Genomic DNA, 27,767 nt, shown 5'->3' on the forward strand with positions numbered 1-27,767 from the left:
TCACATACACTCAACTGGGAGCCACTACCAGTCTCCATGGCAGGCAGAAGGGACCACACACAGGCCTGGGGTGAATCAGCTGGATGGAGCCTGGGCAGGGAGGTTGGCCTCAGCGGCTGCAAAGCAACACCAGTCTCTGGCCAAGCTGTGAGGCAAAGGCTAGTCCATGGGTTCCACTCCCCCTCCAAGACCCAGCGTGACTTCCAGCAGCCAGGTGGCCAGCGGGCGCCTCCTGGGGAATGGGGAATGGGGAAGCCAAGCCTTTCGAGCCTCAGCATCTTGATCCAAGAGCAAATGAGCACAAAATAGAGGCTTCTTGAAAACACCAGGTTTTGAAATATGGTTTAAATGGGATAGAACTGAAAGTTCACTTTATCCCACTAACCACAGGATGGAGACTTGGGCAGGAAGCCCAAACTAGTTTTTGACAAAATGAAGAAGCTACATTCTCTGTGCACATCAAAGTTGTAGGTTAAGTTAAATTTTGTGGGTCTCATATGAGCTTGGCCTTACCAATAATTCCTGAATGGAACAATTCCTTGCTCTCACACTGCAGGTCCGTCATCAGTCATACCTCCCTACTTTCCTTCCCCCATTTCCTCTCACTCCACAGCCGTCCTGTTCTGTCCAGCCCAGTCTCCTTCTCTGGGCACTTTTTTTTCCCTCCCAACCTTCTGCCTGGTTGGGAATCTCAAAATATATCTCACCCCCCTGCATTATCAAAATATGTCACTGGCTTTATAGTTGACAAGATTTGTTGTGACGCTCTTGGTCTTTTCTCCACGTTGACTGACGAATTGCCTCTTTTCTGTTTCCTCTGGATCAAATGGATGCTTCTCTCTGCAGTGAATGTCGCACACCATTTCACAGGGCCAGAGCTCCATCCTGTTCCGGTCCCTTCACATTTCTGTCCTGTCCATCAAAGCCTGGACAGACCTTACCAAATTGACACTCCCCATGAGGATTGTAAGCATATTGCATCCTCCTTCTCCCATCCGTGTGAGTGAGCCAGTTTATAAAAAGGTGGGGGGGCGGAGATAAACAAAGACGATGAGGGACAGAAGGAAAGGAAAGTATTACGTCATGGTTGACCTTCGCAACTCCCGCTTACTTGTCGGTATTGGCCGACCATTTCGGCAGCGTGGAATGGCTCTGCTGGACTGCTCATGCCTGATTTCCAGAGGCAGTATTATTGCTCCTCCTTTGCTTTGTACTCAGAGACAATCTCCTACCTAATGTTTCTCCTAAATATAGAGCAGTGACATTGTGGGAAGCTCCAGAATTTACTGGAGGAGCTATGCTTTGCTGACCATTTATTTCTGCTAAATGGTGGCTGTCTGATTACACCAACAGTGAAAATCACCCAAAAGGATTAGTCCTTTAATAAACAGAATGGGAGAGATTGTTCCCCATTTGCAGGTGACATTTAAGCGTCCCAACTGAGTACAGTGACCATGAAGCCTTATTCAAATTCTGAACGCAGTAGCTATTTCTTTCCATCCTCATCTTTGATTTCTTCTAGGAGGGAGGGGGGACCATTTAACAAGTCTTCATATAGTAAAAAGAGCACTCATTTTCGAGGTCTGTTTTGTCAATAATTAGATATAGTCCCTTGAAAAAGTAGCTTAACTTCTATTTTCTCATCTGTTTCTTGTACCTGATCTTTAAGGTTCCTTTTAGCTTCCAAACTTTATGCTGCTATGGCCTCAGCATTTCTACATGGGCAGGCCACGTCACATTGCTGTCTTTGCAGAGCTGTTCTGTGTGTTCAAAAAGGCCTCCTACCCTCTCCCAGTAGCAGTCTGCTATGTGCCTATCCTTCATGTCCAGACTCGTATGTTACCTCCCCATTGGCATCTACCCCAGATCCCCAGGGGCAGATTTAGGTGCTCCGTCCCCTGAGCTTCGTTCATCATTCACAGACATTTATTGAGCATCTACTCTGCACCAGGCAGAGTTGTGAGTGCAGTGGATGCCACAGTGTTGAAAACAGTCATGGCCCTCATGGAGGTCACAGTCTCACAGAGCAGGTAGCCATGAACGACAGTGCCCAGGGTGATGCCTGCTGCCCAGCGTGTGCCGCGTGCTGTGGGCACGTGTGATGGGGCAGGCGGAAGGCCAGTGGAGGAACTGATGTCTAAGCTGAACCCTGGAGGAGGGGTGGAGGGAAGTGACCAGGTTAAAAAGAATATTCCAGGCAGAGGAAACGTATTTTATAGGCAAATTTGGTAGAGAACCTTACTACCCGCCAGGCACTTGTTCTTAGTGCTATGTACACATTAACTTATTTAATCCTTGCTATAAGCCTAGGAGATAAATTTCATCTTCCCCTTTTTATTATGTGAGAAAACTTAGAAATACAGAAGTAAATAACTGCTGAAGATCCCGAAATGAGTAAGTGGCAGGGTCAGGATTTGGACGAAGGCAGCTGAGCCCCAGTGTCCATGCTCCTACTCACTGCGCCGTCCAGCCTCTTGTTCACGCCAAGTGGGCATTTATACAGACAGCTGCTGACTTAGTATGGTTTTCTGACATTGTGACGGTGCAAAGCAACACACATTCATAGAAACCGCACTCTGAGTACCCGTACAACCATGCTGTTTTCTACTTTTCAGTATTCAATAAATTACACGAAATAGTCAACACTTTATTATAAAATAAGTTTTGTGTTAGATAATTTTGTCCAACTGTGGGCTAATGTAAGTGTTCTGAGCACATTCAAGGTTAGCTAGGCTAAGCTATGATCTTTGGTAGGTTAGGTGTATTAAATGCATGTTCAACTTCTGATATTTTCAACTTACGATGACTTTATCAGGATATAACCCCATTGTAAGCTGAGGAGCACCTGTGTATATGTATAGATATGTAAATATAAGTTTATGTATATATGTAAATGTGTGCATGTATAAATGTGTATTTACATACATATACATGCTGTACATATACACACATGTGTGAAAGCATGTATGTATAGCCAGAGCATGAACAATAAGGGAGAACATGATATGAAATGAGGTTGGCAAGTAGGCAGGGACCAGACTGTGTAGGAGCTCAGCTCGTGAATCAGGTCGTGGATTCTAGATACTATCTTCCAGATGACAGGAAGCTGAAGCATGGAAGGTGTTGTAAAATAGTGTTAAAAGCCCACGTTCAAATTCTACCTCTACTACTTGCTTCCTGTGTAACTTTGGGCAAGTTACTTAATTTCTCTGGGCCTCCGATTTTCATCTGTAAAACAGGGATAATAGTTCTGTCTACTTCATAAGTTTGTTTAAGGAGTAAACAAGTGCTTTATATAGTATCTGACCAAGTAAAAGAAAAAATCTTAGCTCTGGTGATCAGATTTACATTTTTAAAAGGGTGTTTCTGCCTGCAGTGTGGGTAAGGGGTTAGAGGGAGCGAGAAGGTACACAGGGAGATAATTTAGGGAGCTGCGGTGGCAATGCAGGTGCATGTCCACTCACGGGGTCACTCAGACACAGTGGTTGCCAAAATCCCAGTGACACGCAGGAAGAGAGCCAACTTTGGGTTTTTCACTCAAAGGCATTCTCTGTGGTCACGTGTCCTGCCACCGAAGGAAGCTGGTCCCCCGCCACCCCAGCAGCCTGGTTCCTTAGGCAGGGAACTTTTCCAGCCCAGACGCCCAGCAGCGTCCGTCTTGTCACTTCTTCTCTGCCCCTCGGAATTCCTGCTCCCTTCTCTGACTCTATGTGCGTTAAGCCTTGATAGTCAGAGGTCCTGCCTTAGTTCGTGGGTGAGCATGGAGCACTTCCTTACCATCACACTGTAATTGTTAGGACTGCCCAGAGGCTAAATCTCTCCAGACACAGGGGCAGCAGGTCTAGGCATACAGTTGTCTTCATGAAGCTTTGGGTGACACATCACCCACCCTCAGATGGTTGGAATCTCTTCCTGGTGATTGGACATGACTCCTGGGCCAGTCATTCCTTCCTGGGCTTGATTTTAGGACCTGCTTTTGCTAGAAATGCCTGTTTTAGTCATGCTCCCATATATCTCTGTCATATATTTTATGGCCAAGAGAATAAATGCTGAAGACGTAAACTCAGTATTCCTAATAGTTCTAGCAACAGTGTGGCCCTTGAGCTTGTGGACCTGGCGTTTTCTTGTGACCCGTGCATCTGAGGCAAGGCATGCTAACCGGAGAGAGAGCTCTACCACGTGTGTAAACCATAACTCGTCAGTGGTAAACGGCATCTGATAAAGCTAGTCTAAGTTTGAAGACTCTTCTTTGCTAACCTTCTTCAGTGAGATGAAAATTTTAGAAATGGGAGACAAATACTAAAAGGAATTCAAATGAGTGCTGTTGCACCACTGTATTGACCTTAGCTGTGTCCGTACCACAATAATGTCCTGTTCAAAACTTTCTGAATCTTCCCTATGTTCCTTTGAATATTTTTAGTGGTGGCAGATGTTAATCCATTTAAGAATAGATTTTATTTGCTTGAAACAGGTAAAGGTCTTTTAAAAGCCACATCCTATATGTGTAAAGGCCAGTAAGGCTGGAGAAATGCCATTTTTAATCAAAACTTCAACTATAAAATGACAAGATTTTTTTCCCTACAAAATGAGATTATTCCTAAAGAGGAAATGCCCTGAGCAGTGGCAGAATCTTCACTGCAATGAGTGTGTAGCCTCCCATTGTAATAACTTTTTGAAGAACAGCCTTCATTTCAGTACTGGGTTTGTTTAAAAAAAAAAAAAATCAGTCATATTATCTCCACAGTTACATTTCTGTTTTGTATTCAGACAGTGTCCAATGGTATGGTATGATAAAATTGAGAAGGAAAATATTTTGGAAAATATTTAAGTTCTAAGGCTCTTTTCATAGAAATGATAGTATGAGGCCATTATGAATTCAGATTGAACTCTTTTTTTAAAATAAAGTATTAGGCTATCATTTGTTTCTTACAGGTTGCTTTACTGTTAGGTAATCTTGATATTTAAATGACAACATCTGATTTTAAGATATAAGATTTATTAGGGATTATTTGCTGGCTTTTTGTTTTTAGACCATTAAACACATTATAATAAGCATGATAAATTAGTAAGATTTATTAGGGATTATTTGCTGGCTTTTTGTTTTTAGACCATTAAACACATTATAATAAGCATGATAAATTAGCTTCCCTAAGAATTTTTTAAAACAAGGAGGTGGTTTTAAGGAAAAAAAAGATATAATCAAATTACTTCCCTGAGCTTTTATACTTAAATGATGAAATAAGTAAAGGCACATAAATGTGCTGTCAACAAGTTAGTATTCCAATAAATAGTAAATTAGATTCTAGCAGCGGCAGTGCCTGGACATTAGGCTAAAAGCTAAACTTAATTTTTTAAAGTATATGATAAATCTTGTCTTGTTGAGCACTTTAGGTTCCAAGAGTTTTTCGCCAATTATTGATCATGCAGATATATGGTGTATCTGTCTGCCCAAAATGTTGGTTTTTTATTGCACAAGTTGGATGTTTCATTTATTTATTTCCTCTCTGTCTTCATGGTTGCTTGGTTTTATCTTTTTTTTACCATTTTCTACCCATAAATACATATGAGAAAGAACAGTTTAAGGGAGGAAAGCTGGAGGCAGGAGAGTATTTAACAAAGCGGCTGAAATAAGAAGACGTGGAGCTATGAAGGCCTGGACGAGGGCATTGGTGGCCAAATTGGAAGGACATAACAGATGCAAAAGCTATTAGAAAAGACCTTCTTAAGTGGCAAATATATCATGATATTTTGGCTTCTGAAGTGAATAAAATAGTAAAAATAAATAAATGAAAGCCCTGTTTTGACATTTTTATGCTGGTCATTTGCTCCATACTTGGTGACATCTCATACCTGACTTAAACATTCTTGCACTCAGCTGCACTATAAGCAGGGGATATAAGAACTGTAGAAAATTGCAGTACAAATAGATGTGTGTTTTTTTAAAACTGATTTATTCAATTTACATACTGTAAAACTCACCCATTTAAAGTGTATGGTGCAATGGTTTTTAGTATATTCACAGTTACGTAACAGTTCAGAAAATCAATTTTAGAACATTTTTTCACCCCAAAAAGAAACCCTGTGCCCTTTAACCATCTCTCCCCCATCACCCCATTCCCCTCCCTACTAGCCTAAGCAACCTACTTTTTGTCTCCATATATTTGCCTATTCTGGACATTTAATATAAATGGAATCATACAATATGCAGTCTTTTGTGACTGGCTTTTTTCATGTAGCATGATGCTTTCACAGTTCATCCATGTTGTAGCATGTACCAGTATTTCATTGCATTACTTGTTATTGCTGAGCAGTGTTCTATTAATATTATGTGCATATACCATATTTATTTATCTATCAGTCACCTGATAGACATTTGGATTGTTTCAACTTTTTGGCTATTATGAATAATGCTACTGTGAGCGTTCAGATACAAGCTTTTGTGTGAACATTTTCATTTCTCTTGGGTATATACCCAGGGTAGAATTGCTGGGTCATGTGGTAACTCTGTCTAACCATTTGTGAAACTACCAGACTGTTTCCAGCATGGCTGAACCATTTTATATTTCCATTAGCAATGAATGAGGGTTCCAGTTTCTCTACATTCTTGCCAACATTTATTATCAGTGTTTTTTAGTATAGCCACCCTGTGAAGTGTTATCTCATTGTAGTTTTGATTTTTATTTCCCCAATAACTAATAATTTTGAGCATCTTTTCATATCTTGGAAATTTATATATATTCTGTGGGGAAGTGTCTACTCAGCCCTTTTGCCCATTTTAAATTGAGTTATTTGTCCTTTTATTATAGAGTTGTAGGAGTTCCTTATACATTCTAGACAAAAATCTATACAAATATATGATTTGCAAGTATTTTCTTCTATTCTGTGTTTACAGTATTTATTGTCTTGGTAGTGGACTTTAAAGCACAATTTTCTTTCTAATTTTGAGGAAGTCTCTAATATATTTTTTCTTTGGTGATTTGTATATTTAGTGTCATATCTAAAAAACTATGGTCAAATGCAAGGTCACAAAGATTTATTCCTGTGTTTTCTCTTAAGCATTTTATAGTTTTAGCTCTTGAATTTATGTCTGTGATTTATTTTAACTGTTTTATATGGTGTGAGGTAGGAGTTAAGCTTCATTCTTTTCATGTGAATATCCAGTTCTCAACACCATTTGTTGAAAAAGCTATGCATTCTTCATTGAATTGTCTTGGCACCCTTGTTGAAAATCAGTTGACCTTAAGTGTGAGGATTTATTTGTGTATTCTTTATTTTATTCCATTGATTGGTATGTCTGTCCTTATGCCAGCACCATACTGTCTTAATTTTTGTAGATTTTTAGTAAGTTTGAAATCTGGAAGTGTAAGTTCTCCAACTTTGTTCTTCTTTTACAAGATTGTTTTGGATATCTTGGGTCTCTTGAATTTCCATATGAATTTTAGGATTAGCTTGTCAATTTCTGCAAATAAATCAGCTGGGAATTTTATAGTATGGCATTTAATCTGTAGATTAATTTGGGGAATATTGCCATCTTAACGATATTACGTCTCCCAATCCATGAATATGGATTGTCTTTATGCTCATTCAGATCTTCTTTAATTTATTTCAACAATTTTTTGTGCATTTCAGAGTATAAATTTTGCATTTCTTTTCTTAAATTAATTCCTAATTCCTATTTCTTCTTTCTGATGCTCTTTTAAATGTAATTGTTTCTGGAATTTTATCATAGATTGTTCATAGCTAGTGTAGAAAAATACAGTGGTTTTTTTTTCTTTTATTCTTTTTTTTTTTTTTTTTGGTATATGGATCTTATGTCCTACAACCTTGCTCAATTCATTAATCAGTTCTGTTTCTTTATTGGATTCCTTAGGATTTCAGTATACCAGATCATGGCATATGGATGCATTTTGTTTTTCTTGACTCATTTCCCTGGCTAGAACCTCCAGTACAGTGTTGAACAGAAGTGATGAGAATGGGCATCTTTTTCTTGTTCCTAATCCTGAGGGGAAAGCCTTCAGTTTTTCTCCATTAAGAATGACATTAGTTAGCTGTGGGTTTTTCATTAGTTTCCTTTATCAGGTTGAGGAATTTTGTTTCTATTCCTAATTTATTGAGTGTTTTTATCACAATGTTAAAGAGAGTTGAAACGGTGTTGAATTTTGTAAAAATTTTTGTCTATTGAGATGATCATGTGGTTTTTGTCTTTTATTCTATTAATATAGTATGTTACATTAGTTGATGTTCTGATGCCTAGGCAATCTTGCATTCCATATAAATCTCACTTGGTTATGTTGTATAACCCTTTCGTATACTCCTGGATTAGGTTTCCTAGTATTTTGTTGAGGATGTTTGCCTTATATTCATAAGAAATATTGATGTATAGTTTTCTTGAGTTGTTTTTGTCTAGTTTTGTTGCCAGTCATACTGGTCTCATAAATAAGTTGGGAAGTATTCCCCTCTCTTCTAATTTTTAACAAAGTTTACTAAGAGAATTGGCATTAATTCTTTTTAAAATGTTTCTTAGAAATTACCAGCGTAGTTTTGGGTTTTTCATTTAATCTCTTCACTTGTTAAAGTTATCTTCACATTGTCTATTTTGTCAGTTTTGCTGATTTGTGTCTCTAGGAGTTTGTCCATTTCATCTAAGTTATCTAATTCACTGACACACAGTTGTTCATAATATATACTCCTAGAATCATTATTTCTATAAGGCTGATAATGATAGCATTTCTTTCACTCGTGATTTTTTTGACTTGAGTCTTCTCCCTTTATTTTTATTGTCAATCCACCTAAAGTTTTGTTCATTGTGTTGATCTTTTCAAAGAAACAATTTTTTTGTTTTGTTGATTTTCTTTATTACTTTTCTATTCTGTTTTATTAATTTCTTTTTTTTTTTTGAAGCAAAAATGAGAAAATTTTTTTAATTGAATAAGCCAGACATTCCTAATTGACCAGGAAAGCATTATTTCTAGACTTCTTAGTTTGTATCAATTAATTCACCTCTTTGAAATAAATTCTTATCTCTTAAGTAACATAACATTGTACTTGATTTTGTGTTTTGTCACATTAATCTCTTATTTCCTTCCTTCTGCTTAGTTTGGCCTTGCTTGCTCTTCTCCTTTTAGTGTCTTAAGGTAGACAGTTATGTTATTGATTTGAGATCTTTTTTCTTTTTTAATAAAGCTTTTACAGCTAATTATAGTTTACAGCTGTAATTTTCCTCTCAGTACTGCTTTATCTGCATCCTATAAGTTTTGGTATGTTGTGTCTTTATTTTCATTCATCCCAAAATACCTTTTTTATTTCCCTTGTGATTACTTTTTTGACCTATTGATTATTTGGGTGCATGTTAGTTTTTACAAATTTGTGAATTTCCCAAATTTCTTTGTATTATTGATTTCTAATTTCATTCCTTTGTGTTCAAAGGACATACTTTATATTATTTAAATCCATTTAAATTTATTGAGGGTTGTTTTATCAACTAATATATGTTCCATTCTGGAGAATGTTCTATGTGTACTTGAGAAAAACATAAATTCTGCTGTGGCTGGGTAGATTATTTCATAGATATATGTTCTAGTTGGTTTATAGTATTATTGACCTCTTAATTTTTCTTCTTCCCGGTAGTTCTTCCCTTTATTGAAAGTAGAATATTTAAGTTTCCAACTATTATGTTGACTTGTCTATTTCTCCCAGTCTGTGCTTCATATATTTTGGGACTTTTTTGTTAAATAGATATACATTTATAATTGTTATATGTTTCTGATGGATTCACCCTTTTATCATTATAAAACATCCTTCTTTATTTCTAGTTAGATTTTATGTTTTACAATCTATTTTGTCTGATCATAGTATAGCCACTCCAGCTTGCTTATGGTTGCTGTTTGCACGATATACATTTTTCTTTCAACATTTATACATTTCGATCTAAAATGGTCTCCTATAGACAGCATATAGTTGGGTATTGTTTTTAGTTAATCTGACAATCTCTACCTTTGATTGTTTAATTCATTCACATTTAATGGTGGTATTGATACAGTTGGATTTACAGCTGACATTTTACTTTTTTTTCTCTATCTACTCTCTTTTGTATTCCTCTATTCCTCTTCTTCTACTTGTTTTGACATTAAATGAATAATTTCAGTGTAACATTTTATTTCCTTTAATAACTTTTTCACTGTATTTTTTAGTTATTTTCTTAGTTGTTATTTTAAGGCATATACATCTTAATTTATCAGAATCTATAATTTATACTAACTTAATTTAGTGAGCTATAGAAAGATTACTCCCCTATAGCTCTATTCTCTTCCCCCTCTTTTGTGCCATTATTGTTATACATGTTGCATCTATACGTTTTATAAATCCTGTGGCATACTAATATTACTTAATATTAATTTTATGTCTTTCAAAGAAGACAAGAGCAAGTATATATTTATGGCTTTTGCTATCTTAACCTTCATTTTTACTATTTCTTTTTATTTGTTCTAAATAAGACCTTCCTCAGCTACATCCAAACAATGTCAGTCAAAAAATGAAGACAAGGCTCTATTCACAGTTTTTAGATTGTGCGTGGCGCAACCAAGGGGTACCATACACATTGCAGTGAATTTGAGTGTTCATTTTGATGGTTATTTGGGCAGATGACCAAAAATGTCTTGTTCTAATGATTTCAGTATGTTATAACAATTTTCTTGTAACTAGAAAAAGAGAGAGGCCCTTCTCTAAATCATACGAAAGTGGAATGTGATCCCTGTTGGTAGCCCCATAAGGATCTGGGACTAAGAGGCTTTGTGGTGCTCTGGCCTCAACCCAGTCAAAAGAGAACCAGCAAATAAGAGTAAGTTGGAGTCCAGTGCCTACCTCTAAACAAGCCGAGGTGTTTTTAATATTCAGTTGGCTTCAGCCATCTAATTTTCCCAAACTGCTATATGGCCTCCTCCGTGGAAAACCAGACAGAGGTCAGGGAGAAGAACCTGCCCTGAAACTAGCTCTCCGTCTGTGCCAGAAGCGTGTATCCAAAAAGTGGCACAGAGGACGTGAGGTCCTGCCGTACTTGGGCACTGCCCTTGATGTGGGGCTCACACCTCCACGTAAAGCCCAGTGAATCGCAGGCTCTCTGGGATCTTCGACACCCCCCGCCATAGTGTGATTAAAGTTTATAAGGTAGATTAGAGAAAAGGGCCCTAAAATCAATGCTGATCTTCTCATAAAATTTTCATAATTTTTATCAAACTAAAATTTCATAAAATTTTACATGGTCTCCTTGCCCCAGTATGTGTGAGAACAAGAATTTCATCAGCTTTCCATAAGAAATGCTGCAAATTAATAGTGAATAATTTGAAATGATAACACATGACATGGGAATATTTTTGAAAGAAGCTTTCATATATCTATCAGCCTTCTAAAAACTCAAATGCAGGTAGAGAAAGATCTGGCACAAACACATTCCTGTGGGAGCCACAGCCAAGAAACAAGAAGCATTCAGAGTCCCTGGGACCTGCTTGGGCCACAAGGGAGGACCCGTTCTCCGAGCTCCCGTCTCACTGAATGCCACACAAGCAGCCAGTGAGGAGGGGGTGGTTCTTGTTTCTGCTTGTAGGAAACAAGGAAAGGAAAAGAAATCTTCAAAGCTGCAGTTGGATACATTTACCTTATGCAGATAGTGGCTGAGTGGAGGAAATGCAACCCATGCCGCTCTCCATAGCAGTTTTCAAAGAGAGCACTTGGAAAAGTTTTTACAGACTTGCAGAATCTTCCCTAGTAGTCTTTGAAGTAGAAATATAGAGGATCCTATTATCCTCACTTCTCCGTAAGGCATACCTTTCATTGCTTCTCAATACACGCTTTTCAGATACATATATATTGATAAAAGCCAGGCTGCTTACAGATAAAACAGACATAAACAAAATATCTATGCCCATGGGATAAAGCATGGTAATAACAGGGTTTGGGTTTTTTGTTTCTGTTTTTTTAAAGAAATGTAGCTGTTAAACTTCAGACCAGTATATGGTAATTCTCATTATGGTTTTGCCTGCTCATATTAAAACATATAGTAACATTATACACTGTCATTTAATTGTCTCAAATAATGCAGTAACCTTATCCAAGCTGCTTTCAAACATTTTTAAAAATTTTATTATCATTTCAGTATAATGAAAGCCTACACTCCAAAGCCTTTGACATTTAGCATTTCATTATCTCTGGGCCTATGTCAACAGTATAATCAGAAGCAAAATAAGAAATTATAGTGTTCATTCCTCACCCATCATGGAATAAAATGTATCTCTTTATATGGATCTTAAAAATCATTTTCTGAGCTGGGCGCGGTGGCTCACACCTGTAATCCCAGCACTTTGGGAGGCCAAGGTGGGAGGACTGCTTGAGACTAGGGCAACAGTGAGACCCTGTCTCTACAAAAGACAAAATTAGCCAGGCATGGCAGCACACGCCTGTAGTCCCAGCTACTCGGGAAGCTGAGGCAAGAGGATCACTTGAGCCCAGGAGTTCGAGGCTGCAGTGAGCTATGATGGTGCCACTGTACTCCAGCCTGGGTGACAGAGTGACACTCTGTCTCAAAAAGAAAAATCACTTTTCCTCTTAAGGGAAAACATGCTACAAAGAGAAAAGTTAAGTCACATTAGCTTGACATCAAGAATAACAACAAAGCCCACAGGTAAATTCATGCTGCCTCATCCGTTTGTTCCCAGGTGATAGATCTGTACTGGGGAATTGAAGAAGATGACTGGGACAACCCAGAGCTCCAGAGGACCCGCATGAAGCTGCTGGAGGATTGCTTGAAAACTTCTGCAGGTCCATGTTTTGTTGTGGGTATAAAAAAACTAATGCTTTATATTAAATTGTACATGAATGTGAGAATTCTTGCTGACTTGTGGTACTTAAGGGGCTTTTAAAATGGGGGGGAAAGACTTTCTTATATCTATTTAAAAATTTTAAGCTGTCTCCTTGCCCTCGATGTGTGAGAACAAAAACTTCAGCTTTTCATAAGAAGTGCTGCAAATTAACGGTGAATAATTTGAAATGGTAATCGAAGAGATGACTTGGGTTTGACAATAATTTCTACAACATATTCTGATTTAATAAGGCTTACTGTTTCAGTCCTACAGTAATTATCCTAGTTTTTCTTATCCTATTGTGTAATGTATTCCATCATAGTATTTCTATTTCTCAACATTAGAATTTCTTACATTTTTTTAAGACAGTGGCTGAAACATTGTTACAGTAAACCAAGTATATTATGTCAAATCTGCCAGTAGAAAATGGTGCCCTGTGAAAAAGTTTATTTCTGCGGTGATTTTCAGCTAGAGGCTCATTATATGCTACAAATCAACAGAGATTTTTCAAGTGAAACATTATTATTAGTTTGTCATTATTTTCTAAAAAATACCCACTCCTCTGTGTAAGCACAGTGGTAGTAAGATAAGTAGGTCATTCTGTAGCAGGTGATTGTGCAAAATCACTGCCTTAATTTAGCTTAAATTAAATAGACTTATCTTCAATCCAAACAGATCCTACCAGTTGGTAGAGAAGTTGCCACTTTGAACACAGGATGCTCTCGGGCTGACAGATGAGTGTTAAAATCACTAATAAGTGCTATGAAGAAAATATCATATCGTACCATTAAAAGCTAGGCTCAATATATTGATAAAAAGGTTTCTAATATTTATTTGCATATCCATCTATATTGCACCCCACCCAGGATTAGGCAGACCTACAGAGATGATATCAGAAATCTGACCAGCTGATAGTAAAGTTCTGACCAAGGATGATAAAGTATATAAGAGCTCTATAATATAATATTTTTAATATTCTGTATATGGATAAATTATTTGATTCACCAACTACTGATTGAGTGCTACTCTGTGCCAGGAACGGTTCTTAGTGATGGGGGGAGGGTAGGTTGACCCATATGAAATTGTCATTTTGTGGACCAGTTTCTTACGATTCAACCTTAGAATTGAACCAAGAAGATAAAATTCCTTATCCTCGTGGAGCTTGCATTCTTCTGTGGGTGGAAGAAGGAGAGGGCAAGCAAAACAAAGAACTAAGTAACATAAAAATAAGTTAGTTGGTGATGAGTGCTATGGAGAAAAATACAGAAAGGAAGAGGAGAGGGAATACCGACGAGGGGAGAGACTGGCTTTTAAATGGAGTAGCTGGGGAAGGCCCCACTGATAGGATGACTTTGGAGGGGAGGTGGGAAGATGGTTGGGAAAGAACCAGGTGAATATTCCAGGTCAGAACATTCCAGAAAGAGGGGTTGGGCAGTTTCAGAGAACAGCAAGCAGGCCAGTGTGCCCAGAGCAAGTATGAGCGAAGTGGGAGGATATGGGGGTGTGGACCATATCACGGGGCACTTGTAATCTTATTGTTTTTAGGAGAAAGAAGAATATTGTTGTGGCTCAACATAATTGGGAACCATCAATTTTGAAAAGATAATTTCATTAAGACAATTTTATAATCTTGAAGTTGACTGTAAAGGTAGATTTCACTTTTGCTCTGAGTGACAGGAGAAGCCCGAGTGTTTCCAGCAAACTTATGTTTTAAGGGCTACTTTGGCTGCTGGGTGCAGGACAGGAGACAGAGCGAGCAGACGTTTAGAGAGCTGCTATGACAAGCCAAATGAGGAAAATATATGATGTATGGGGTTTGGGGAATAAACGTCTAAAAACAGCATCCTGCAGTCTGAAAAGAATGGAAAAAAAAAAAAAAGAGGCTTGAGAGCCACGTTAAATATCTGACGAGTGAGCAGTGGGAAAGGAATTAAGACTTTTTCCTGGGTCCTCAGAGGAGAGAACTAGGAAGCAGATTCCAGCTCTGGGTGTCGGAGTTGGAGGATGTAGCTTTCTTTCAGGTTTTGGCATCAACTGCCCCTGAGTTCTGACTCTGACATTTCATAGCTGTGTGGCCCTGGAGGACCTCCTTCACTGTCCTAAGCCTTAGTTTCATTATCTGTAAAATGGAGGTGATAATATGTGTCTACCTTATGGGGTCCTTCTTCTGAGGATTAATGAAATGATGGGGTACTTTTATAGTGTCGTGAATATAGTAACCCACAGTAAGTGTTAGTTGTTTGTTATTGTTTTTGTTGTCATCGTTATTATCTACCAATGCTGGCTAAAGATGAAATCACCAGGTTCAAATTGTAATGAGTACATCACCAACAAAACTGTAATCAAAGAGCACAAAGGACTCTGGCAAGGGTGCCGTAGAAGAGATTGCTGTATTGGAAGACAGGTTAGGCCAGATTCCATCAGCCTTAGAAAGACAGATTTGGGAAGCATGAGACACTGTGGGTATGCCCTGGGAATCTCAGCTGCTGTGACCTCCATAGCTCCATCCTCAGAAACTCAGGGATAAGGGAGAAATTCTCCCCCTAAAATAAGCCCTGTAGGGTGTCATAACTAAACTAACTGACATTAGTCATGGCTGTCAATTCCAGCAATTTGCTGTTAGGAGAATAATTTCAAGACTTTGCTCAGGTTCTGCGAGTAAAGGTTAACTAATAAAACAGCAGCAACATCTTTATTGAGCATAAACAAATCTTTTATCCCTCCTTCTGTTCCCCTGTTACATGTTTAAATCATGATAAAACCCTGCAGATAAAGCTAGGATTATTCACCCCAGTGATCCTAAATCACACAAGGCTCATCTCACTGTTTGTAGGGAAAAGTACATCTCTTTCGGCCTTTCCTGTTGTAACTATGGTAACGATGGGTGCGTGGGTGGGTATCACTTTTGAGCTCCGTTTCCCTTGCCCGGTGCTCCCTTGTGATAATTCTAAAACTTGCGATGACCCCTGTGGGATGCAAAGCTCGGCTTGTTACTTCCCCTAATGCTGAAGTCTTTGGCAAGAGAATTTACCATTGCTGAATTAAAAAAAAAAGTTTTTGTATCTTCAAAGCCTTCACAGATATTATCCTTTATATTAGATACAAATAAATTCAGGACCAGACAAAGCTTTCATTTTAAATACGCAAGGGAACTTGGACTTCAATAGTGTATGTGCTTGGCTCTTTCAGCTTCATTTCCTCCAAGTTGTCATTTGGGTATGGCTTGAGGTCCCGCTGACATGCAGGCTGTGCTGCTAATCCCGGACAGCTGTTCCGCACACATGTTTTTGGTCGCAAAGAGAAGAGGGTCTGGAGTGAGGGAGCCTGCCCCGTGCCTGGCCCTGCTCTCAGGGATCAGCACAGGAGACACGGGGTAAAGAACGCGCGAGCTCTACCGAGGAAGAGCCGCGTCTGTGCACAGGCGCAGAGGGAGCGCAGAGGGGGGCGCAGAGGGGGGAGCGCAGAGGGGGGCGCAGAGGGGGGCGCAGAGGGGGGGCGCAGAGGGAGGCGCAGAGGGGGGGCGCAGAGGGAGGCGCAGAGGGGGGGCGCAGAGGGGGGGTGCAGACGGGGGCGCAGAGGGGGGGCGCAGAGGGGGGCGCAGGGGGGGGCACAGAGGGGGGCCGCAGAGGGGGGGCGCAGAGGGGGGGTGCAGAGGGGGGCGCAGGGGGAGGTGCAGAGGGGGGGCGCAGAGGGGGGCAGAGGGAGGTGCAGAGGGGGGCACAGAGGGAGGTGCAGAGGGGGGCACAGAGGGGGGCGCAGAGGGGGGCCGCAGAGGGAGGCCACTGCAGTGGGAAAAGCCTGGAGCTTTCCCTTCGTAGCCAAGGGAGAGCCGTGGTTCAGACAGAAGCAAGTCACTGATTTCATTGTGCTTAGTTGTCACACCTATGGAGACAGGAAATGATGATAGTCAACTAAAAGTAAATGTTGAATCAGTTTCAGTAGGTTTGTTGGGACCAAATGTGATGATGTATGTATGAGCTCTTTGTAAACTGTAAGGGCTACACAACCAGTTGTTATTATTAAACTGTGATTTAAGTTGTTTCCAAATGACAATTGAAAGTTTTCATTTATATTGGGCATTTATGTGCTTTTGGAATTTTTTTCCCTTTAAAAATATATTTTAAAAAGTATAAAAAAAATAAAAAGTATTAAGATGTGATTCAGACAGTGAAATATTAAGGGACTTTAATTCATTCTTATGTCTACATGAATAAACTTTGTAAAATGTATACAGTATATATTACTTTGCTGGATATGAATTTGCTAAAATTTACTGAGTAAAACATTTACCTATTACCAAGGAGGGATTTTGACCAGAGCTGCAGTTAACAGGGAGATAGCTCAGTCAAGTCCAAAGTCGCCATATTCTCACCTTTTAAGTGAAGAGAACTGCTTCAGTCTTTGGAAAGGATGGAAAGTTCAGAAGCAAGTTCCCCACCCACCTATCCTGCCCCTAGTCCATAAAAAATCTTTTTTGAGAGAGCAAAGTCCATGTAATGCTAATTATCTCATCCTCATCCTTCTTCATAGTATGTATTTATGGGGAGAGGAAGTTTTCTTCTTGTCACCCCTCCAAATTTGGAGTACCCCAAAGAATAACTTGTGGAGTTTGAGCATTGACTCTGGACTCTGAGTAAGGTCTGCCTCTTGGTAGAAGTTGATGAAAGCAGGTAACTTATGCTCTGCTGTCTTGAAGAACTGGAGTTTGAGAAGCTTAGCTATAGTATTGGGGGGTCTGCCCCTAAGTGTGTAGCAGCCCAAGGGGATAAAGACAACATCTCCCTAGAGTCCCTCAGTCCTTGGTGTGGGTGACATGGAAATTTACGGAGAAGCATTGGCAGGCTACCCTAGGAGAGCCAAGCCAGGCACCGTGCATGGGCTGAGGAGACTGCCACTGACCACTGACGGAGGCAGGTGAGAGGAGATTCCATGACGTCATGTTTAGAGGGGTGTTCCCGTGCCTTAGGGTCAGAAAATGCTGCCTGTAGAATGTTCTGTCAACTCCCTGAGCTCTCCAGGAGCCAGCATCCATATGGTACACTCACTGAGGCTACCAGATCGCACGTATCCAAACAGACACGATCTGTCAGCATTGGGTAAAGCAACAGCAGAAGCCAAAAGAATGGGAGTACCACTGTTACTCTCACCTGAGTGTAAGCAGACGGCAAAGGAGACTTCTACCTCCACCCCCACCCCCCGACACACACACACACACACGCACACACACATGCACACACACTCACACACACGCACACACATATGCACACTCACATGCACACGCACACACACACACATGCACGTGCATGCACACACACACGCACACACATGCACACGCACATGCACACACACGCACGCACACGCACATGCACACACGCACACGCATACGCACACTCACACGCACACGCACACACACACGCACGCACACACACACGCACATGCACACGCATGCACATGCACACACACACGCACACGCGGCCGTCAGCGGCACGGCAGATGGGGGTGCGGAGGGCAGGCCATGCCCGTGCCCACCGCAGACAGCTCCTGGCAGCAGCCCTTAAGACCAGTGTGCACAAAGTGGTAAGAAAGAAGCCTAGAGAGCTACGCTTTCAACTGGGCTATATTTTAAACCAGAAATATGACAACTTAAGGGATTGGCCTGGGAAATCTGTTATTATTAAGCAAGTTTAAGTTTCTCCACTAGGCAGAAGAGTAAAGACAAAACAAGCCAAGTCATAGCAGATACTGGTGAAGACAGACCATTCCGTTTTTGTCTCTCACCCGGGTGATGCCGCTCGAGCTTCCAGCACGTGGGTCAGCTTCTTCATCCCTGGTCTCTCCGCTCTCCTTGAGAGTTACTCTATGTCTCCTTGACAGTGTAGTGTCTTACTTTGAATAATTCTCATTTAAAGAAAGCTAGACAGTGAGAGCTCTTAAATCATTGGAGAGAAAGAATTACAGTGTTTTTTAAACTGTTTAGCTTTGGAAAATATTTCATTTTATCCATATTCCAATATGATTGCTTTATTATTGTAGGTATATGAAACAAAATATACACATGAAAAATTAAAACAAGTGCTTAATCTTGGTGCATACTTTAACTAAAAGTATGGGGTTTTGTGTAATTTACGTTCTCACTTTTATAAATATAGTTTTACTAACTAAAATGTATTTAAAAATGGGAAAATAGTAATTGATTTAAACTGAAAGCTATCTAAATTAAACTTACTATCTAGTTTTTTAAAAGTCCTTTTTTATAAAATTTAAATAAACTTTAATAGGTACATTTTGCTTTTATAATTAAGAGAAACAAACATTTCATTTTATGTAAAATTAAGCTTGTCAACTAGTTAGTATAGTTCTGAAATAGGTTCCAATTAAGTTTCAATAATAAATTGGTTGCAATATAGGTTCCAATAATAAGTTACTTGACTATCATCAAAGGAATTTTAGAATGGGCAAAAATTGAAAACTAGCTTTCTTCTCCCAAATATTTATTATAACTCTTTCTGGTAAACGCCAAGAGAGCCTTAATTAAGTATTGCTAATACATTAAATATTTCCACAGTAAACTTTTACTAATATACAAGCTGCTTCCATAGTTTAAGCCACTGTTTCACAGTTGATGTAAGATAGCATATTTTTATATGATGAGAAGAAATATGGGGAAAAAAGTGAACAGGAGAGCAGTCCATCTCTTTATAATATAATTGGTAAGAAGAATATTGACTTACAGCTATCGTCCAAGGGACTTCTGCTTCTGAGTAGAACAGCCACAACCTTAAAAAAAGGTAAAATATAAACATCCTATTTTTAAAGAGTCAGTAGAGCTGTGGAGACAAAGATGATTAGACACACTTAATTTCCAGAAAGAAAAGAGTCCTGTCTTGGTGAGCTGCTTTACAGACAGAGGAACCCCAAAAGCACTGAGAGTTTTCTCCATGAGGCATTTGCTGAGCACTGGGCAACGTGGGAGGACAGGAAGCTGGGATGGAAAGGCAGAATAAAGTTCCAGAGATATCCTGGTGTTTAGGAGACAAAATCTATTAGAACCAAACATAAACATTCAACAGGTCTTGCCTTTGAGGCATTTTAATTCAATGTAAGACGAGTCTAACTACAGCTGCAGCCTAGCCCCAGCCAAGTCCAGTTACTGATGGGATTGCAGTGATCAGCCTCTTACCCTCTCAGTCTAACATAGGAAAGGAATCTCTAAATAATTTTTTTAAACACAAAGTTCAGAATACAATGAAAGTTAAAAGACATGCAGAGAATCAAGAAAATGTGACTAATTTTATAAAGAGCAATTAAGAAGAGATGGAACAAATAGATGATAGCTTAAACCCGGCTATATTTTATTCAATGTAAATAGACTAAACCTTCCCATTGAAATACAGATTCAGCCAAATGCTGCTTTACATGAGTTCCCTTTAAAGGAAAGCACATAGATATGCTGATGGTAAAATGAAGGATAAAATATACATGGAAAGACAAGACAAAAAAAGGTTACATCAATATCAGACAGTAGGTTTAATGTTAAGAATATAAAGTAGGATATTTCATAATAGTAAAAGGTTCACTTCAATAAGAAAATGGAATATTCCTATATTTGTATGCACCATAACATGGCTTCAAACTATGTAAAGCATATATAAAGCAAAACCCCACAGACTAAAAGGAGAAATAGACAAACCTACAGTCACAATTGGAGATTTTTACAAACCTCTTTCAGTATCTGAAAGAACAAGCAGAAAACAAAAATCAGTATGTAGAAGGTTTGAATAACATGATCTATTGACACTGACCTAATTGACACTCACAGAATGCTACATCCAATAACTGCAGAATATACCCTTTCTTCAATTACACATAGAACATTTGCTAAAATATGATCTGTCCACATGGTGGATAATAACACAGATCTCAACAAATTTCAAAGGGTTGAAATCATACTCAATTTGTGTTCTGACCTTGGTGGAATTAAAAACTAAAAAAAAAAAAAAAAAAAACCTTGAAAAATAACTACAAATTCTCCAAATAAGTGAAAGCTAAACAACATAGTTCTAAATAAACTATGGGTCAAAGTAAAAAAATCATGAGGGGAATTTAAAAATATTTTGAACTCCACTAAAATGAAAATTTCAAAACTTGTAGATAAGCTAAAGCAGTGCTTAGGAAAAAACTAGAAAGAAATGCATACTTTTAAATTTATATTTTAGAAGAGAATATGGAAGTCAATTATTTAAGTGTCTGAAGAGGCTAGAAAAAGAAAACTAAACCCAAGGAGATTAGGAGAAAAAGCATATGCAGCAGAATGCATCAGCTTTTAAAACACCTCCAAAAATGCTCAGTACTATCTATTCCTCAAAGGATAGAAGGATGTAGGATTTTAGAGGTGGAAAGAGCCTTAAGATCATCTAGTAACTAAGTGGTTGAAAATCCTGATTTTACCCAGGTAAAAACTGAAATCCAAAAAACTGAAGGAAATCTTTATTTCCTGAGCACTGAGATAGGCTAGGTACTGTGGCGAGCACTCCCCATATTAATATATTACTTCTCATACCAACCCATTGAGGCAGTTATTTTTCCATCTCCATCAGTGAGAACACTGAGACTTCAGTGATTTCTGTGATTTGCCTGAAGTCTATCTAGTAAGGGACAAGAACCACAGTTCTAACCTAAGTCTCATTAATTCCAAAGCCCACATTCTTCCTACTACCAGACCCTGAATGGTTTCATTAGACACTATACTAAGGTCTGGAACCCAAGCCCCTTTCTCCCAGTCTATTCTCCATCTAAAAAAGTACAGGAATTGTACTGTAACGTCGTTCCAGTTTTCTTTGTGGCATTCTCTCACGTACAGTCAAATGAGTCAGATGAAATAATCACGGGTCTACTGTACAATTGACTTTTCTCTGGTGGGGGAGAAAGCTGTGTTGCCCAAGGCTTTATTAAGATTGTGTCAGCCAACTGTTAAATTCTATAATAAACTTGGACTTTTTCAGCTGATTTCCCTAAACTAACAAACTTGAAGCTACCAAAACCTGTACTTGAAAATGCCATAATTGCAAATCGTAAAAACAACAAAGATTTCTTAATCTTTTCCCCCTCACACTTCCCTAGTATTTTCTCACAATATAAGGTCCATGTGTCCTATAACCAATGAACCCAAAGTGTTGATATGGTTCTAGCAATGCATATTTCACGTTGTTGTCCAATAAAACACAACAAGCAAATCTATGTAGTGTCTATCATATATAAGACTGTGCTAAGTTCTCTGGGCCAACGTAGGTAACGTACTACCTGTCCTCTTAAGCACTCGCCTAAACCGGAGAGAGGTGTATGTGTGCAGTTAAATACGACAGTGTGATGAGTGGGATGACATAGCATTAGACAGGTGCTGTGGATGCCAATGGAGAAAGTGATTCGTTCTGATCCTGTGTGTCAGAAAAGACCTCCTGAGGAAGTGATATTTGCACTAAGGCTAGAAGGACTAAGAGCTTTCCATCTGCAACGCTGGGGCAAGGGAAGTGAGGGTGCCCTGAATGTCCAGAGACCAGCAGTTCCTGCATGTAGGTAGAATATATGGCTGGTGACAGGGCACGGTGGGACGTGAGGCAAGAAATGTAGTTTGAGGGCATAAAAGTTTCAGCTTGAACTTAGCCATGAGGACGACGTTCTGTTCAGATGTGTAACGCTGAGGGCAGTGAGGTCAGGAGGCTGGAGGAGAGAAACAACTAGGGACGCAACTAATGTCATGACTCGGGGAAAGAATCTGGCGTGTTGAGGGGGGTGTAGGTTAGAGACATTTTGGAGAGAGAACTGATGAGAAGTTGTTGAAGTATGGAGTTTGAGGGAGAAGGATGAGTTGAAGATGACTGTGTTAATACCCAGTGTTCTTCCTTCCATCCCACCAAACAATTTGTAAGAGTAAGCAATTTGGAAGAGGCTTTGAGTTATGTCCCTGTGAAAATGAATATTAATTGGTCTCCAGCTTAAATCAGCTATAAATATAGAGGTGACCTTGATTAACTAACAGCGGGGAAGTAATTGTATCTTAATTGCCCATAGTAACCTCAATAAAGTACTGGACTCAGTTTTTTTCAAAATGTAACAGATGAGATATCCTTTAAAAGAATCTAGATTAGCCGTTCTATCTGTGTAACTAAGTTCTTCAAGATAGGAAGAATGATGAGGCTAAAACTTGATTATAAAAATGTTCAGGCTAGCCTTAGTTTTGTGACTATTGTCTGGAATGAACAAGCCTGCACACTGAATTTTGGTGGTGTTTGCTTTTTAGTCTACCTGTCTCAAATGTGGAACCCTAGACTGTATGAGCCACATCTAAGGCCTTGGTACCACCACACCTGCCTACACACACCCACACATAAAACCACTCTGGAGTAACCCAGAAGCTTAACTTTACAGAAGGCAAATTATTTGCCCCCCAAAATGTTTAATATTTTAATCAGTAAGTATATTCTTATTAATCAGAATGAGTTTTCTAATTTTCTCTTATTAGATGGCTAAAATAGACTATGAAACAGTTTCTTTAATGTAAAATTCAGAAAACAGAAAGTTATTCCTGTTAATTTTCATCAATGATATTAAAATGACTTCTGCTCTTATTCTAATTAAATCTGTCGAAGTTTCTCAGGAAATTAAGAAGGCACAGGCTTCCCTTTTCTTACTTTATCCTGTATAATCAATAATTATGGTAGACACGAATTGGCTCATGTTTACTCGAGGGTGCCAAGTGTCTCACCCAATTCTCATTTTTGATATCACAAACCAATCGACTGAACTTAGTGTCTTCTATTTTTTTATTCTCCTAGAGAAAATGTTAAATTTATGTATATTCTATCTAATTTTGACCAGCAATGCAGAATAATTTTTCCATAAGATTTTTCTAATGTAAATACATGACCTTTACAATGGCAAACTTTTGTATTTTAACAATTTCCTTCTAGAGCAAAGCAGAGCTGTATTCATGGTAATACCATTCATAAAGTGTGAAAAAAGAAATGAAGGTAAATTTTAAGGTGATTGAGAAGTCATTTCTGTTTCTTGAAATATAGTATATTTTAATAAGGCAATTAGTATTATTCTTACACATATTGAAAATGTGCTACTATGGAATCTTTAAATCATTGTCAAATCAAATTACATTTTGTCTGAATAACTATACATTTAAATAGTTTTTTATTTGTATCTCATTTTACTTATAACCTTTATTATCTCTATCTCAACACTACAAAAGTATATTTTTTGACTGTTATTCATCATAAAAAAGAATGTCTAGCTTCTTATATTTGGGGATTCAAGGATCTATATAAACACATAAAACATTAAAGAAATACTCAGGCTGTATTCTGAGTACTTTGTGTGGATGAATTCATTTACTCTTCCCAGTAATTTATGAGGAAGTTACCGTTGTTATAAACATTGTACAGAAGATGTGACTGAGGAACAAAGAGGGACCCTGACTTGCCAGGACACACAGCTAGCAAGGGGCGATACGTACGTTGTAATATACGTAAGATAAGCTAGGAACCCAGGTAGTCTGCTACTGGGGTTTGCATATCAACCGCTTCACACGGTTGCTTCTCAACATGTCTTCACTCAGCTTTTGTTTTCCCCGAGTAACACGTGTTCTCTTCAACCTACAAGGTCCTCTTAATCAATGGGTCTCAAATTCCCTTTGGAGCATAGGCATCTACTAGTAACTCACCATTCCAGTATGTCTTCGTCTCATATATATTAAGGTCAAAGAATAGCCTTCCTAATTTCCACTCTTCTCCAGTTCCAATTCATGTTTTTCATTCTTTCCCTTTGGTTCCAAAATCTAGTACCAGCCATCTTAAGGCCCACCCACATGCCAGTGTGCTTATGCAGCATAGAAAGCTCAGTTCATTTCCAGGAGCGATTAGTTCATCTTTCCTTATCTCCCATAAAAGCTATCATCCTTCTAATCCTTGGAGAGAAAGTGAATTAAAGGATACAGACTTAAATTGTAAATGCCCTCTGACTGTCCTATGCATGTAGCCTCTCCCAGCTTCATATTGAACTGTGAAGATACAAGAAGAAGAAAACTCACAATGCTAAAATCGAGACTAAATCAAGGAGGAAATTCAACTAGTTATAAGACATGTAGATTAAGATTCATAAACTGTGAACAATAAGTAATAGCAAACATTTACTTGCTATTATTTATATGCTGGGCACTATCCTGCATTTTACATACAGTAATTTGTATAACCTCACAACTAATGAGGTTGGTGCTGCTATTATCCCCATTTTACAGATAAGGAAACAGGCACTCAGCTGGGATTTGAAACCAGCAGAGTGACCCTGAGGTTTATGGTCATAACCACTCTGTAAACATTTCCCCTGCCACTTGATATGAGACGCTTCATTCCAACCTCATTACTCACCCTTTGCCTGAATATCCAGGTCAGTATCATGAAGTAAACCAGGCCAGCTGTTCATTACTGTACATGTGCAGCTTTCTACAAGAGTTGTCAAAGCTCAATCAGTACAAATTCAAAGGATGCAAATCATCATAAACAAGGAACATAATAGAGCTTTCATAGCTTATTGTAATTTGGCTTGGATATTCCTAATAAACCAGTTGCTAGTTGGGATACTCTAATAGCACTGCATTCTGAAAATTCTGAATATGCTCCATCACTAAAGACGTTTAGAGAATTAGCAACAATGGTAGACAGAAGACCTGGCTCAATCTACTAAATATCTGTTAGAAACTAGTTTCTGAATTAGGAGAAAGGTATCAATTTGTCCTCCAGTGACAGATGGAGAATAGGAGCTGCCCAGCATATAAATGGACAGAGATTAGGACAAAGGAACAAGCCAAATATCCTGTATGTTATGAACATGAAGTGTGTATTTTTAAAAAACTTTTGAAAGACATTTTACAGATCAAGAAAGGTGAACCAAGAAGGTAATAGATTTGAAAATGATTTGCTACAGGAAACAAAAGACTTTAGAAAACGTGCTGGTATCTCACTTGTGTGCAGAGGACTCTTTTTGAGACTGAAAACCACATGAAAAGAATAGACTAATGTGCCAAGACAGCTAAATGGTAGGCATGGGTGGGTTGCAAGGAAGACCAAGAATAGAATTCACACAGTAAAAATCAAGTCAATGATATGGAGAACACGGGATGGTTTCATGGTATGCAGAAAGAGATAAAAAAAGAAAAAATAAGAGAACAGAAGGCAGAGAATAGAAATCCAGCCCTAGAATTACAGGTATTTCAGGGAGGACAGGAAAATGCTAGGATCAGAAGCAATAATTGGAGAAGAAACTCTAGACAAATGAATATTACTAGCAATAAAAACAAGTCTTTGACGAATCTAACAGAGTAAGAGAAATACATAGAAGCAAAATTAGGAATGATAAAGATTATTTAGCCACAGATATAGAATAGAAATAATAATAGCAACAATACTAATACATAGCATTGACTAGGTGCCAGCTACCTAAGAGTAACACATATATGGGTTTTTAAACATATCACAAGTAAGAAAACTTTAAGAATTATGAGAAAATATTATGTAAAATTCTACACTGAGAAACTTTCTAAGCTGAATGATATGAATTCTTTTTGAAGAAATGTTAATTACCAAAGTAGATTCAAGAAGATTTGGATAAATTAGTAGTTGTAAAAGAAACAAAGTTTACCAGATATAAAACCATCTACCTACAGCCAACTGATCTTTAACAAAGCAGACAACAATGCACACTGGGGGAAAGAAGCCCTATTCAATGAACGGTGCTTGGAAAATTGGATAGTCACATGCAGAAGAATGAAACAGGACCCCTATCTCTCACCATTTACAAAAATTAATTCAAGATGAATAAAAGACTTAAATGTGAGGCATGAAACCATAAGAATTCTAGAAGAAAATGAAGGAAAAACTCTTCTAGACATCGGTGTAGGCTAAGAATTTATGACTAAGACCCCAATGGCAATTACAACAGCAACAAAAATAAATAAATGGGACTTGATTAAATTAAAAGGCTTCTGCACAGCTAAGGAAATAATCAACAGGGCAAATAGACAACCTACAGAATGGGAGAAAATATTTGCTATCTACACATCCAATAAAGGGCTAATATCCAAAATCTACAAAGAACTAAAACAAATCAGCAGGAAAAAAACAAACCCCATTAAAAAGTAGGCAAAAGACATGAACAGAAGTTTTCCAAATGAAGAAAGACTAATGGCCAACAAATGTGTGAAAAAACGCTCAACATCACTAATCACCAGGAAAATGCAAATTAAAACCACAATGAGATATCATCTTGTGCCAGTTAGGATGGCTTTTAGTAAAAAGTCCAAAAACAATAGATGCTGCTGTGGATGCAGAGAGAAAGGAATGCTTATACACTGTTGGTGAAACTGCAAATCAGTACAACCTCTATGGAAAACAGTATGGAGATTACTCAAAGAAATAAAAGTAGATCTACCATTTGATCCAGCAATCCCACTACTGGGTATCTACCCAAAGGAAAAGAAGTTATTTTATCAAAACAACACCTGCACTCGAATGTTCATAGCAGCACAATTCACAACTGCAAAGATGTGGAATAAACCCAAGTGCCTATCAGTTCATGAGTGAATTAAGAAAATGTGCTATATGTATACCATGGAGTACTACTCAGCCATAAAAAGGATGAATTAATGCCTTTTGCAGCAATCTGGAAGACACTGGGGACCATTACCTTAAGTGAAATATGTCAAGAATTGAAAAACAAACACCACATGTGCTCTCTAATAAATTGTAACTAACTGATGGGCACGCAAGTGCACAGAGGGAAGAAAAAGTCATTGGAGGCCGGGCGCGGTGGCTCACGCCTGTAATCCTAGCCCTCTGGGAGGCCGAGGCGGGTGGA

At 38.6% G+C, this 27,767-nt stretch overlaps 1 protein-coding gene across 1 annotated transcript in view; it reads left to right on the forward strand.

The window, feature by feature from the left end:
• The window catches only part of NWD2 (NACHT and WD repeat domain containing 2), a 167,653-nt gene that overhangs the window by 82,580 nt on the left and 57,306 nt on the right, over positions 1-27,767 (forward strand). Inside the window, exon 3 of the mRNA XM_045550496.1 lies at positions 12,708-12,824. Within this exon, the coding sequence (XP_045406452.1) occupies positions 12,708-12,824 (117 nt within the window). The remainder of the gene's footprint in view (positions 1-12,707; positions 12,825-27,767) is intronic.

This window comes from Lemur catta, chromosome 4, assembly GCF_020740605.2.
Source record: "Lemur catta isolate mLemCat1 chromosome 4, mLemCat1.pri, whole genome shotgun sequence".
Classification (NCBI taxonomy): domain Eukaryota; kingdom Metazoa; phylum Chordata; class Mammalia; order Primates; family Lemuridae; genus Lemur; species Lemur catta.